This window comes from Coturnix japonica, chromosome 1 (genome assembly GCF_054131305.1).
Source record: "Coturnix japonica strain WE chromosome 1, WE-NBRP24, whole genome shotgun sequence".
Taxonomy (NCBI): domain Eukaryota; kingdom Metazoa; phylum Chordata; class Aves; order Galliformes; family Phasianidae; genus Coturnix; species Coturnix japonica.
This window is the reverse complement of record NC_140663.1, coordinates 105,345,991-105,362,058: the sequence shown is the minus strand read 5'-3', so window position 1 is coordinate 105,362,058 and position 16,068 is coordinate 105,345,991. Positions and strand designations below refer to the sequence as shown.

General features: G+C 37.5%; 1 protein-coding gene across 42 annotated transcripts in view; it reads right to left on the bottom strand.

Moving 5' to 3' along the window:
* Positions 1-16,068, bottom strand: part of DMD (dystrophin) — a 1,121,556-nt gene that overhangs the window by 329,975 nt on the left and 775,513 nt on the right. For all 42 annotated transcript variants that reach the window (XM_085549559.1, XM_085549432.1, XM_085549489.1 and 39 more), the window contains one exon: positions 6,633-6,734. In XM_085549559.1, coding sequence (XP_085405685.1) covers positions 6,633-6,734 — 102 coding nt within the window. The remainder of the gene's footprint in view (positions 1-6,632; positions 6,735-16,068) is intronic.

The following is a 16,068-nucleotide window of genomic DNA, read 5'->3' as shown; positions in this document are numbered from 1 at the left end:
GCTCATTTTATTAAATTAAAATAGAGAGGGAATTTTGTATTAATAACCATGGCAAAAAATCTCTGCAATTCAGAACATTTTCTTCACCCTACTGAAAAAAACAAACAAAAAAAAAACCAAAAAAAAAACACCAACAAACCTTAGGAGATCTCAAGGAATCGTAAACAGTCCTGAGCAGTAATGAGTAAGCTGCTACTTTTAAACAAAACCTATATGAAAGTCTGGAATGTGAATTATCAGTCCTCAGATAACTGTGAGAGGCATTTAGACTCAAAAACGATGCTTCTACTCCACCTTTATTTCTCACTCGAGGGACTGTAAAGTAGGATGAGGCATGCTAATTACATTCTAGCATTTCTAAACTCTAAAAATGAAAACTGCTTATCTATTTCAAGCTGCTTCCTGACCACTTGTTATTTAAAGCAAAAAAACAAAACAAAACAAAACAAAAAAACAAACATAGCCAGCCCTTGACTGTCCTGATTATCCTGATGAGGTCATGTTTAGACTACCACATGTCTCATTCTGGGCTCTGCATTTCAAAAAAGACAGGGACATCTAAGATAGACTCCAGTGGAGAACTACAAAGATGATAAAAGGGTTTGGACTACCACCCATATGAGAAAAGGCTGAGTAACCCAGGTCTGCTCAGCCTGAGGAAAGGACGACTGAGTGAGGATCTGACTAACGTATATATATGTCTAAAGGGAGGTGGGAGGCAAAAGGATGAGACCAGGCTCTTCAAGGTGTTGTGTAGCGAAGCACAAAGAGTAGTGGCCTAAAACTTGTGCATAGGAAGTTCCATGCTAGCATGCAGAAGAACTTCTTTATAGTAAGGGTGATGGAGCACTGGAACAGGTTGCCCAGAGAGGTTGCGCAGTCTCCTCCTCTGGAGATATTCAAGATGCATCTGGATGCCTGCCTGTGTGACCTACTGTAGCGTACCTGCTTTAGCAGGGAAGTTGAACTTGATGATCTCCTGAGGTCCCTTCCAACTCCTGAAAATCTGTGATATCAGCCCAGTACACCAATGCCACTCAATGGTGCTTTTAGCACTCCTACATCCTAGTCATGATCAGACATACAGTCTAAATTATTATTCAGCACTAATGGAAACAGGATGTCTATTAAGAAAGATATTTAAGTACTTTGAGTCTAACAAGATGGCTTCAGTAGGAGAGGGGTAAAGAAGAAACATTAAATTGAATTACGTACACATGCATATGCATACATTTTGACGCCTTGGACACTGCTTATGGAATTTGCCTTAAGTTTCACCAAAAGGTACTCTTACATATGCAAAGTTCTTTTCTATCTATCATTAATGGAGACAAAAAATATTAGTTGGTATAAATTCTGCAGATTGCGTTGTGCAAATTCTTTTCAATAGGACAGAAGAGAACGGATATAACTCTGCACTACAAAATAATTTTACTTCCAGGAGTAGCTTAAAAACTGCATTAAATTTAAAATAAAGAGTCAGGAATATCAGAAATTATCCTTAATAATAGAATATGATGGCCATAGAGAAAAAGCAATTAGCTATGCAAAACAAATGTAGCATATGACAAATCATACATTATTTCTTTGTGAATTATTGGCACGCACAAACACATCTCCCACATTTCCAAACATTTTTTTCCTACTGCTCACACCCAAGAACCTCATTCTAGATCTTAAAATGTAGACAACTGCACCAGTATCTACTCAATAGCAGCAAGTGTAGATAGCCCTTAAAAGCTCAAGAGATTACACTACCAAATTCAGCTTTGTTTTAACAGATATTCACACTAACTCAGGAAAAATACATGAATATTATAATTATAATATTGACCTCACTGTGAGTAGCTGTTTCATTCATATGCATGTGAGGCAGTGATTTGTTTTCAGCAATGACAAAACAGAAACAACATGTACACCACTAATAAGAGAGTAGCTAGTTCCAAACTTACAGTTCAATCCAATCTTGCATCTGCCATAAATTAGCACATATGCATTCAAATGTTCACTTCATATAGCACAATAATTTTGCTGTAATTGAAGCTCTAGAGTTTTAGTGACAAGTATTAACATTAAAATACGTTGCATTGAGGAGCACTTTTATAGATTTATTGATTTCCTTTAAATGTCAGTCCTGGTGCTATTAAATGGAGGATAATATTCATACCTGAACTAATTTCATTGACAGCACTAAAACTACATAGGCGTTTTCAGACAGAAAAGCAATGTAATATTTTAAAGGGAAGATTGAGGTGAATGAAACCAAGTTGTAAAGGTACTTTTTACATCTTCTTTTTCAACACCACTATTTACTCTCCTAATCAGAAAGACAGGAAAGGAGAAATGGAGTGCCATGGAAGGAAACTGCAACTTTTACTTTGCCACAGATATCCCTTCCTGAGTAAACCATTCAGAGAGCTGTTATTCAGGAGACTGGGGTTACTTTCTTTCTATTGGTACTGGCACCAGGAGCAACCTCTGTAACCTCCACGTTACACGTTTACCATCCATGTAAAGACTACTTTACAGAAATGCATTGTAAAAGCATGAAATTCGTTTCTCTAATATGAATGTGTCTGACTATCGAAGTGCTTGGGCTTAAAGGATCACACGTCCAATCCTGTTTTTTGATTCTTGAATGGGCATATATTAGGACTACATGTGCCAAGAAGAATATTTTTACAGTTCTATATTGCAAAGTTCCAGTATAATCACTGTTAGAATGCTTTGTGAATATGTGAAAATATCCATATTTCAGTCAACTATAACATCAAGATGGATGGTTTACTGATAGTTGAGAATTTTATTAAGGCCTTTGCTCAAATTTTGTTCCTAAACATTTTGGACATTTACATGACAGCTAATCAAGTGATTAGGTATCTAATAAAAGTTACAAATTTAAAATTAACCCACTTGAAGACTGACTAACTTTAACCCTACGTAATAAATGTTGGCTTCGCTCTTGGGACTTCCTACTGAAGGACGTAGAAAAATTCTAACAGAAGCAGAATTCATAATCATTTACATTATAAAAAAAAATATTTCATTTGGACAAGTTTCAAATGAAGCACATGTTCAACACATGACTAGTCTATCAGATTATTACTTACATTTCTGCCTACTGCTTACTTTAGAGACTTGGGCTGTGTTTTTTAATGACTTAAAGATGACATTTTATAAGAATTAAACAAAAAACTGGTATGAAAATTAAAAAGTCCATGGCTGAGACTAACGTTATAAAAAATAACTGATGGTGTTTGAGAAGTAGAGCTGATCTCAGTTTCAACCCTCACTTCAATTATGTTCTAATAGAAATCCTTGAATTTATACTCTCATTAGAGTGTTTTGAATCTATTATGAAGTTTGCAAATATTAACAGCAAAGGACTACAAAATCTCAGAATAAAGTCAATGATGAACATAAATTTAGGCCCAATGCCCATGACTGCGCTAATACATTGAACTCCCTGATACTTCCCAAGACAGGGCAGGCCTGCAGTATGAATAAAGGCCATGGGACTTCCATGTCATAAATTGAAAAGAAGAAAAAAAAAAAACAAAACAAAAAAACAGGAAGCTAGGAAAATAACATCTAATTAACCAAATGCTGTGGAAAGTTGTCAAACAATGACATGCAAGTAAATTGTGCCTTTATTACTTTATTGCACTTTATTACAAAACCTTTTTGTGACTCCAATATGAGGTATTTTTTTATTTTCAGAACACTTCAGTAATCCAAGATGCAACTGAAATAATGAAATTTGTGCATTTTTCTTATAAAAAAGTTACATAACATGATGTTGAAGTACCTGGTTGTCAGTGTTTCAAATCTGATATATAAACATATCTGCTACATTTAAATTCACTCTGTGCTTCAGTCCCTATATATAAACACAGTTAAGACCATTATGCTGTTCCATGGGAGTTGATTTGATGCGGGAAACTGTTCTTAAATATTTTATTTGCTTGAAACACACACTAGTCTCCAGTAAACCTTCATATTTTTGTCATAATTGTCTGGGAAATTATTTTGAACTTAAGGTATGCATATGCTTAATATCACAAGTTAAGAAAACTGCTTTTTTTTTTTTTTTTCTTTTTTCTTTTTTTTTCCCCTTTATATTTGCATCTAGTGATACATTTACTTTGACCCAACTTTTGTTTTTTCTTCCTTTCATTTCTCTGGAAAATAGAAAGCAATCAAACACAAAACTAAAATAAAGCAATGTTTATGAAGCGCTTAGACACCACTGTGATGACTGGCTTGAAACAGCCTACGAGGGAATTAGCCATTTTTCTTCACAGCAGAAACTGAATACTTCACAGGAAAAGTGCTGCTTACAGCAACAAACTAAAAAAGAACTATGAGTTTAAGTACTGAATCGTTGCTCCCAGTGTGAGCACTCCCCATACCCTCTGCTGCAAACAAGACCACCACATCAACTTTAATTCACCACTCTAAGATCTGAGTACTTAACTTTGCAACCTTGTTAACTTATTTTCAAAAACACAACAATTTGAATATAAGTCATTTCTGCTACCACAAAATTCCTTTTAAGTAAAAAGTTACTTTGACTTGGTCTGAAAAGTCTGTATTGGAACATACAAATAACGAATAGTACTAGAAATTACTCACTTAAGAATAAAGTCAGTAGACATAAATGGGGAGAACCTTAAGGAAATTTATATCACCAAGGAGGCCACTCAGCAGCCCTGACAGTACATGTACACTGCTTTATTACTTACTGTACAAGACAGTGAACCGGAAATCAACTTCACAGGTTCAATTAATTGAACTCCAGAATGTAATGAAAAAAGTAACATCTAATTAAAGAAGGACAAGAAATGAAATATCCACTATTCAACCAATAGTTATTAAATTCGTTACAGACACATTTTATAATATCACTGTCAAAACTGCAAATCAAGGAACATCAATGATTGTTGAAAGAGTTATCTTGTTCCAGCTGACTGTGTTCCAGAAGATCTGGCAGAAACAGCAGTTTTCAGTCTTTGATGTGAACACTTAAGTAGATATGGAGTACACTTCTACATCAGAAGTTTGGCCTAAACAGAATCATTTCACACTATTTATTCTTTCATCGATGGAACATCAAAGCAAGTGCTACCAATTCTCCCTACAAGTGTCAACACTTGTTTCGCTGTTCTTTAAATGTAGTTACAAAAACCTAGAAAGCCAAAATCTCACTTTCTTTTCCTGTTGCTTTACATTCTTTGCTTAAAAATGTGGACTAAGAGATGCGGAGATGGCTGCTACCAAGTGAGAATATATAGATACTCTAGTGTGATTTTTGTTCCATCATCCATTCAGCGTGCAGATGACATGTTTCTGTTCCCAATAATAATAGTGCTATTTTCACCCAACGCTGAGTCGTAAGCCTGCTCACTCTCATTAGCACGCCAGTTTTAAGTCACCTTCGACTCACCTCCTTGGTATTTTTCCACTTTTTAGCATAACTGACCATTATTTAAAAACAAACCAAACCAAAACAACAAACAAAAAACAAACAAAAAAAAAAAACAACAACCCAAAAACATAGATATCAAAAAGGCAGGGAAAATAGCTCCTAAATTCTTCTAATCAGGATAGTAGAAAAACTAAAACATGCTTAAACATGAATCAGTTTCTAAAATGCAGATCAGTGCATCCACATGCCCCTATGAATCTCCATTCAGCTGGTGGGATTTGAAAGACTTAGAGGAGGTTTTGTAAAAGTAGGAAAACACTTCACTATACCCCAAGTAGAGCAACTACACATGGAAAAATACACAAGAAATATACTTTTCAGGTCACCTGCAGACATTCTAACTTTGTAAGGAAATCTTCTTCCATAAAATGAGTTTATTTACAACTATAGGTTAGGAAACATTCTAAATACAAAGTTTACTATCTTTGCAATTGCAACAGATACTATAATCGATAAGTCGCTGTTACAGTTTAAGTGAACTCTTAATTATCAGATCCTTAATTACTGATTTCTGTGCTGGGGAAAATGATTCTATAGTATATTTTTCTAAAGGAGAAGGGTTGGGAAGGATCAATCCTCTTAACAGTGAGTGAGTTCTCAGCTTCGAGACAGAATGAGGGAAGCCATGCTACAGGAATTCTGGCATATATACTCACTGGTAAAGTTTTATATCACCATGCCTCCTTCACAGTGGGAAAATTTTAAAGCAAAGGGTCTTCTTTACTGCTTGACTCTTACCTTGCCTCCCCCCCCCCAAAAAAAAAAAGTGTTTTTTGTTTGTTTGTTCATTTGTTTTTTAATTTATACAGACTTTCTGAAGGAGTAATTTAAAATAAGGTAGTTTAAAAAGACTTTATCTGATAGTGTTAACTAAGCCCAACAAATTTAAGTTTGGTTTCAGCGTGAATTACTCTTGAATAAGTAAAATAACCTTTATGTCAAATAAAATAAACCCATCACAACACGCAAAAATTTTCTAGCTCAGTACACTACATTGTTTCTGGCTATGCAACAACAACAGAACAAATGCTCTTTGCCAAGTTCTTTCATTGATTTTAAACAGAGCACATCAAGGACAAGTGTACAACAGGGGAAGCATAACCCATTACATAGTAATGGATATTGCTAAAGGTTGCTTCATTACCTTTACTGGATGAGTGGCTGGTTTTTCCTTATATAAATGACACCCTTTAGACAAAACCTCTTCCACATTCGGCTGTTTAGCTTGCACTGCTGCTTCGGTTTCCTGAAAAATAAAAACATGAGCAGTGTAGATTAACTGCAGCATAAGCAATGAGACTGAAAAATCCTCCATGGGAGGTTGTAAACCACCAGCAAATTAGTTTCTGCTCAGGACTGGCTTCTGAAAAACTTACAGTTAGTAGCAGCTGAGGACAAAAAAGGGTCACCAGAGAGAGGAAAAAAAAAAAAAAAAAAGGAAAGAGGGATGGAAAAGACTGAAGTTAACAAAGAGATAGGTCTCTTTATCGTAAACATTTCAATAAACCTATTACAAAGCTGACCAATTCATACTGAGAAAGACAGACACAAAGCAAATTCAAAACAAAAGCACAGTAACAGTGTCAGTTTGTAAAAGCATAAAGGCACTTATTACCAACTATATCTCAGTGAATTAGCAACAGCATATTCTCTATCAATTTCTCTTTTTTTCAGTCTGGAAAGATATCATCCAGGTGCTAACACATGACAACTTCAAGAAAACCTTCCTTTTTGTTAGGTCCTGACTAAATAACCGATGTGTGGACCTCCAAATACAGATAATAGCAAAAATAAAAATTACTGAAAAGCATAACAAGAGGCAAATTGTGTCTGAAGTTCAAAGATTCAGATTGTTAACTACTATGACTTAACATAAGCAAAAGAGGTAAAGAAAGATCCTGTTGTTATCTGAGATATGTAAATTAAGGGGTTTGTTTTCATTTTCCTCTTTCCACTCTTCTCCCATCTATCTTATGGCTTGATTACCTCATCTCATGTAGCTGTTCAACTTTATTTTCTGTCAAAAATCTCAGTTAATGTGAGAGCAGGCAAGGTGGTATGCCACTGTCTGACACAACACATCATTTCATTAGTAGAAATATGCTATTACTTGATCCACAATAAACTTGTAGAAATCTGTTTCATTTTGAGTCTCAGAAAGGGACAATCTTGCTCCAATTTTTAACTCAGTGTAGAAAATACATCTAGAGCACAGACCAAAAATTCACTTGTAAAGAATTGTGGATCAGTAAAAGTCCTATTTTCTTTTGGTTTCAGTGCTACATTATTTTTCTACTTTCCTACACACCACATAAAGATGAGGGACATTTTTCTATCTTGACAAAAGAATATGCTTTTTGGTGTTTTCTTTAAAACCCAAATTTTTTTCTTTAAAACCTCATCTTTTTTTCTCTATTTTGTTGGTTTGCACTGTTTCACATGATGTCTCAAATACTTGCTTTGTAACATGGTACTTTCATGGTACCACAAAAATCTTAACAGGAAAAAATAACATTGCAATTACCTGCCAAATTCCTGAAGTACATTATGGGTACATCTACACCACTGGTTTAGGTTGCATGGATGAGCCTCTGCAGCAGTTTATAGTCTCCCCCACTAATCATGCATATTTGACTGTGGACTGCTCTGTAAGTGCCCTAACTGGTATACTTCTGGCTATAACCGGAGGGGAAAACGTGTTGTAGGAGAGCTCCTTACACAGTGCTAGGTGATGGGAGTTTTTACTTTATGATTGTAGTGCATTAATTCCAGCATCATCCAAGAACATCACAAGATGATTTTTGATAAGTATACACCTGGCAAATTAAATCCTTGCATGAACATTGAGTGAGCTGTTTGCACAGATCTCTGCCTGATGGTATAACAAATTTTGGCCATGAAGTAAGTTCCCAGCAATTTCAAATCTACTCTCCAGGTGAGAGAGTATTATATTAATACAGCTCAACAGATAAGAGTGTACTTGAAAACTACTAGTTCATCGCTCAGTTCCCAAGGAAAACAAGAAGGTACAAATTGCAACTTGGCCTCCAACAGCTGCTTATAACAAAGAGACAGTGCAAGACTCCAGTGAACAGCCAACTGGGAGAACAGGGCCTGAAATCTGCTCAATCATACAGGTTAAGCTACTGACTGTTGAAGCTTAAGACAACTAACATAAGTTGTCTGTACTTGTGTTTGGAGGAAGATGCCATTTTTATTTATTTATTTATTTATTTTCCTCAGGAAAACCAAAGACATTACTTTTTAAATGTCTTGACTCCAGTTCGTTCACTCTGCTTCCACACTGACTGTTTTCTGCATGAGAATGCTTGTAGAACAGATGCCATACGCTCTCTGGGAGACAGAGCTGATCCTACAGGAATTTCACAATTTATGAACAGCCTGTGAAAGGGATTGTAAAACTACTTCTGGGCTGGGTGATGAATATGCTAATGGCACTTTTCACACATACAGTGAATTAAAATACATCAACACTGGAAACTGCTGTTCTTCAAAACATATATAAACAACAACAATCAAATAGAGGCCATCTTTAGTTCACAAGATGTCATTTAAGAATTTTCATTGGTGTTAAAATAGTGTATCTAAACAAATGAAAATTTTGTGCAGAGCATGGAATGTGGGCTTCTTCACTGAATGTATCTGCTCAGCCTACTAGATAAATTCACAAGCTGAAAATGCAAGGACACATCTATAGTCCCATCTGGACTACAAAAATCTGTTGATACAGCTCAGAATTCAGAAATTCATACACCATAGCTGAAATCAGTATATTGGCTAAGCCTCTGGTGTGTTGTGGTGTCTGTTGACTCGACATGCTGTTTCAAGGTATGGTAGCTATCCTAGCAGCCGCAGGCTGTTTGACATATGCTGCACATATACGAGGAGGTACAGACTACTGTCTATGAAGTATCTGCAGCATTTCAGGATGTGTGTTGGTGTAACTCAAGAATATGAGTTATCTCTGGTAACACTGGTGAAAATAAAAGGATCAGGATCAAGTTTCCCAGTGACATAACATCTACAGGACATTTTCTGAAAGGAACAGCTCAGAATAATTAAATCTACATCTTCCTGCTGATGTGCAATGCACGTATAGAAATATACTTTTTTTTTTTTTTTTTTTTTTCCCCATCAAGATTGCATTAAATAAATATTAAACTTTTTTTTTCCAGGTAAAACAGCGAGCATTCTCCCTTCATTTTATTAAGTCAGACAAAGCAGTGACATTGTACAAGCAAATATGCTAAATCTGAAATATAAAATAATTTGGAGGCTTCAAACTTCAATAAGACTCTCTTGAATAATCAGACATGAATCCTCATTTTTGATGTATAATTTAATGTAATTTTTTGTTATCACTTTTTTTTTTTTTTTTTTTTTTCCTTGTCTCTCAGATGAGAGAGATATGTAATGAGAATTCTTAGAGGTATACTTTTTTCACACACATCAAGAAGGTTCACTGAAACAGTCACACCTATCTTTCAGGTTACAATTCCCAGATAATTTTGGGGAAAATGCAATTAAAAAAAAAAAAAGAAAAAAGTGAGGCTCCAAGCTTTTCTCCCACAAGTGAGTTGATTCAGTGAAGAGCTGTTGTTCTGACAAAGTGAGGAAAGTGGATGGAAAAGGTGAATGTGTCCCCATCTTACAGAATTCTGGGTTTTCAAAAGAGGCCTCATTTTTATTTATTTTTTTGACTCTGCACATTCCCATACACGGGACTAATAGACTAACAAGCCGAACCACTACAAAGAAGCATGGTCAGATGAGACAATTAAAATATATTAAAGTTCAGCTACACCACAGTGACCACTGAATCTCTATGGTAGATCCAATAGCAGCCTTGGTGTTCAGTATAGATAACCTCACAATATTATTAGAATACATTTAGGACATGCTGTTAACAGTTCTGTGGCAACAATGAAGTAGGACCTAAACTACTGATGGCAGAACTTAAAGCTCAAAAATAAAGACCAGAGATAACGAATCCTCATCAAATTCAAGGAGATACCAGTTTGTACCTCTGTTCTTTTCTGTGTAGCAGATAAAAAGGTTTGATAACTTCCTAAACATTTAACTTCTTTCTACATAGAAAGCAATGCTCAGGGAACATCAAAGTTACAGAATTTAACTTCATCCTCCTGACTTAGGGTTTGATGAAAGAAAAAACAGACATAATTCAATTTAAAACTGCTCCTTTAGCAGTCTTGGTTAAAGTTCGCTGTACAAATGTTTTACTGCTACAAAAGACTTGTACCTGTTGGGCAACCAATTTCAATCATTAGCCTTAAAAATGCCACTTTAATGAGTAAATTAAGTAACTGGCCTTTCTCCCATTACTTTAAATCACTGCTATTTTAAATATATAAGACCCAAAGTAAGGTCGCAATACACTGATAGATTCTACCTTAATAAGGGGAAAAACATTCAGGAATTCCTCTGTTTTCTAGGTGTTTTTTTTAAGCAGTCTGTAAAAACAGTCTCCTGTTTTAGCGAGACTAGAATGCTATAGCTGTTGACCTAACAGAAAAATTATGAAGAACCTTTGGAGGAGAAACAATCATTTCACAGGAAAGAGCACTACACAAAATATATCTCCCTTCTAAAACAGAAATGCTTCAATTTCAGAGTTTGAAACTACTTTCTGAACCTATGAGTTGCAGCCACGGGCAATTTGTAAGATACTCTGACACTATTTTTCCTCCTCCTTTCAAGTTTAGTAAATAAAGATTGATTTTCAAATGAGTTTCTGGCTGCAGAAGATAATTAGAAAAAAATCAAAATATGTTACTGTACTAAAAAGGCTTTGTTGATTATAACGTGTCTTCCAATAGTCCTCTTATGGAATTAGTCTGTAATACATCATTTGAAAGGGATATTCATGAGTGTACATTTCTGCACTGTTTGTCTTCCAACAGTTACAGTCTTCCAAATAATGACATGTATTACTGGAAGAAACAGTAAAGATTGCTAGAAATTACAATAAAATGTAATAGAATAGTATTAATTGTCCCTTCAATCCTTCAGCTTTTACTGATCCAGAATAATTTTTAAGCAATGATGTTGCCATACTGAAGAATAAAGCAAAGTAGTGAATATACATTCAGAATCTGGAAACCCTTATAGAAGTCACAGTCCCAGAAGCTTTCTCTGCCTTCAAAATACTCATAGAGTAAGTATTTGATTTAAAAAAGTATATTAAGTAAGTTGTATAAAAAGGATGGAAAAGAAAGAATTAGTATTGTGTGACTTCTGACCTGGCCCTGAACACCTCCAGGGACGGGGCATCCATAGACTCTCTGGGAAGCCTGTTCCAGTACCTCACCACTCATAGTAAAGAATTTCCCCTGATATCCAATCTAAATCTTCCCTTTTTCAACTTAAAACCATTTCTGCTTGTATTGCCATTATCTTCCCTTGTAAAGAGTCAACACCCCTCCTGTTTATAGGCTCCCTTTAGGTACTGGAAGGCTGCAATGAGGTCACCCTGCATCCTTGTTTTCTCCAGGCTGAATAAGCCCAGCTCCCTCAGCCTGTCTTCGTAAGGGAAGTGCTCCAGCCTTCCGATCATCTTTGTAGCCCTCCTCTGGATCCTCTCCAACAGCCCTCCATCTTTCTTCTACTAGGGGCTCCAGACCTGGATGCAGTACTCCAGATGAGGCCTCACAAGAGCAGAGTAGAGAGGGACCACCACTGCTCTTCTGATGGAACCCAGGATACCAGTTGCTTTCCAACCTGCAAGTGCACACTGCTGGCTTATAAGTCTTTCATCCACCAGGACTCCCAGGTCCTTCTCTGCAGGACTAATGCTCTCAAGGACTGCTCCTCCCAATCTGTATATATGGGATTCCTCCAGCCAAGTGTAAAACCTTGCACTTTGCTGTGTTGAACCTCATCAGATTCACCCAGGCCCACCTTTCAAGTCTGTTGAGGTTCCTCAGAATGGCATCCTTTCCTTCCCCTATATCAACCACACCACTCAGCTTGCTGTCATCAGCAAACTTGCTGAGGGTGCGCTCAGTTCCACCACTGATAAAGATGTCTAAGTGCACCAGTCCCAAGACAGTCCCCTGGGGGGACAGTACTTACCAGCCTCCACCTAGACACTATAAACTATAAATCACCACCCTTTGTCTGCAATCTGTCAACCAATTCCTTACCCATCAGGTGGTTTACCAATCAAATCCTCATCTCTGCAATTTGGAGACAAGGATGTGGTGGGGTACTATGTCAAAGGTCTTGCACAAGTCCCGGTAAATGATATCAGCTACCTTCCCTTTGTCCACCAATGCCATCACACCACAATAGAAGGCCACCTTCTATTAAAGGCATGACCTTCCCCTGGTGAATCTCAGTGACCTCCAAGTAACTCAACAAAACTTCTAAAAATATTCTGAGAACAATGAACGAGTTACTGTTTATTCCCCCCAAAAAGATACTTTGTGTGACTGTCATATTTATCGCCCCTGGAAAAAAAAATTAATTAAAAATTAAAATAAAAAATAAAGAAATCTTTCCTTCCCCAAGATGCTGGGATACAGGTTACACAGTCCACTTTGACGGCTAAAACTTCTGTTACAGATAAAAAATATACAATGATTACTAAATGGGAATGCTCTTCTAATTTTTTTGCAATCCAGCTGCTGTTAATATCAGTTAATATTCCATTAGGAATTGATATCAGTTAATATTCCATTAGGAATTGATATTTTTTTGAAGAAGAATTTTGAGCATAGACTGTTGAAAATTTCTAAAGAATGAAAGCTTACAAAGAAAACACTGAGCAGGATGCTTTTTGAAGTCCCATAAAAAGATTTCTGAAAAGAGTGATAAGTGATAGAACCAGAGCATGATGTTCCGTATGTCTATGAGCTGATTAAATTGACATTTACTGCAGATCTAAATAATGCATTGAGAATATGAGTACTTCATGTAATCAAACAATATTTCATCATCAGAAGTTTTCATGTTTCAACCTTTTGCCAAATGAGACACAGATATCAGAAGACAGTGGGTTAAATTTCTAGGGCACATACACCTTATGTGCTCATGTGAATGATATAAACTACTTGCCCCACCCAGAATATAAAAATTACTAATTTGAGAGAACATTAGGAAAATGAAAATGAATCAATAATGACTTGAAACATTATTTCTCTAACCTAGCTTGTTAAGCAGGCACCGACAAATTAAGGCTAATGGAAAGGAAAAAAAAAAACAAAAAAACAACACTCAGGAATGTCCCCTCAACACTTTCTCTCATGTGGTTGAACATTCACTCTTCTATTTGTCTGCAGTTAGGTTTCCTACTCCACAGTCATATTCTTCTCTAACTGCAGACTGTCAAGCACATCATGAAGTGATTGACAAGAGTTGACAGCTCTCCTATTGTCATTCAAAAGTTATCGAAGACAAAACCTAAATACAAGTCACTTTTAAGATTAGTCACTTTTTTTTTTTTTTTTTTTTAAATTATTATTGTTTAAGATGGCCAGCTTTGTCTGCAAAAATTGAACACAATATGCTGTACACATGCATGGGAAGTGACCACCATAGTCAATAAAAATATAAATACTATTCTCAGAGACAGTACAAAACTTCTTTAGAAGTACAAGGTAACAATCAGTTGTGGAAACTTTGGAAAAGGGGTGTCAAATACAGAGTAGTAAGGGCAGGCATGAGCGACAACCAGAATTTAAAGAGGGAGTAGGGGGAAGTTGATAGTATTGATGAGTGGGCCAGCAGGAAGGACCAGCGAAATTGAAAGACAGACAATCTGGAGGCAAGGTGGCCGGAAAGTATGAAGTGGCTTTTAACATTGTCTGGAGGAGTCAGCAGAGTTTCAGAGAGCTAAAACTTGGAACAGGATTTTCTGCATTTGTTCTGCTTCCTATCCTGACTGTCTCTTCTGTCCACTCCTTAAAATGCAGGGACTCATTTCTTGCACTTCCTCCATATATGTACTCGCCCTCACCTATCATAATTCCCTAACTAACTGTCTTTATCTCAAATGTAGTAGGGAAAGCAGAAGCTCTGAGGCAAAGGCCTGGAAGAATCCAGGTTTTTATCCTCCTCCTATGGCTGGTGAGGTATGCTGACTAAAGGTTTTCAGATGACTGGCAGAAGAACAAGCTCAACTACCTCTTTTCATCCTCATCTCCAAATTGGAGGGAGGTGGATTTGATGGGTGGACAACTGGATGGATAAGCAATTGGTTGAAAGGCTGCAGACAGAGGGTGGTGGTCAATGGCTCTATGTCCAGGTGGAGGCCGGTAACGAGCGGCGTCCCTCAAGGGTCTGTCTTGGGACCGGTGCTCTTTAACATCTTTATTAATGACATCGATGAGGGAATGGAGTGCACCCTCAGCAAGTTTGCTGATGACACCAAGCTGAGTGGTGCAGTCGTTACGGTGGAGGGAACGGATGCCATTCAGAGGGACCTTGACAGGCTGGAAAGCTGGGCTCGGGTGAACCTAATGAGGTTCAACACGGCAAAGTGCAAGGTTTTGCACTTGGGCCGGAAGAACCCCAGGCACCTGTACAGGCTGGGAGGAGTTGTCCTTGAGAGCAGCTCGGCTGAAAAAGACCTAGGGGTCCTGATAGATGAGAAACTTAACATGAGCCAGCAGTGCGCTCTGGCAGCCCGGAAAGCAAATGGGATCCTGGGCTCCATCAGGAGAGGGGTGGTCAGCAGGGATAGGGAGGTGATCGTCCCTCTCTACTCTGCTCTTGTGAGGCCCCATCTGGAGTACTGTGTCCAGGTGTGGAGCCCTCAGTACAAAAAAGATATGGAGATTTTGGAAAGGGTCCAGAGGAGGGCCACAAAGATGATCAGGGGGCTGGAGCACCTCCCCTATGAGGACAGGCTGAGGGAGTTGGGTTTGTTCAGCCTGGAGAAGAGAAGGTTGCGAGGTGACCTCATTGCAGCCTTTCAATACCTGAAGGGAACTTACTCCCAGGAGGGGAGTAAACTCTTCGAAAGGGCTGATAATAGCAGGACTAGGGGAAATGGTTTTAAGTTGAAGGAGGGAAGATTTAGGTTGGATGTTAGGGGAAAGTTCTTTACTAGAAGGGTGGTTAGGTCCTGGAACAGGCTGCCCAGTGAGGTTGTGGATGCCCTGTCCTTGGAGGTGTTCAAGACCAGGTTGGACAGGGCCCTGGGCAACCTGATCTAGTAAATGTGTATGTTTGGTGGCCCTGCTAGGCAGGGGGGTTGGAACTACATGATCCTTGAGGTCCCTTCCAACCTGGGTAATTCTGTGATTCTGTGATTCTGTGATTTTCCCCATGCACGCTCTGAGCTTGCCAGAAGAGGTAAGTAGCACCATCAGCAGACATTTGTGCAACACATAGGCTAGGGTTGTCTACCTGTGTTGGAACAGAGCATTTGCAGTTTCACTGACAGAAAAGGAATTAAGATGAAACTCAGCACCCCAGACCATTTAATTCCAGAAAGAAAATTATTGTAGAGGCTAAAAATTTGTGTAAGGAAAATATTAAGTGGAAAAGGAAAATAAATAAATAAATAATTAAACAATATAGAAAGATGCTGTTTG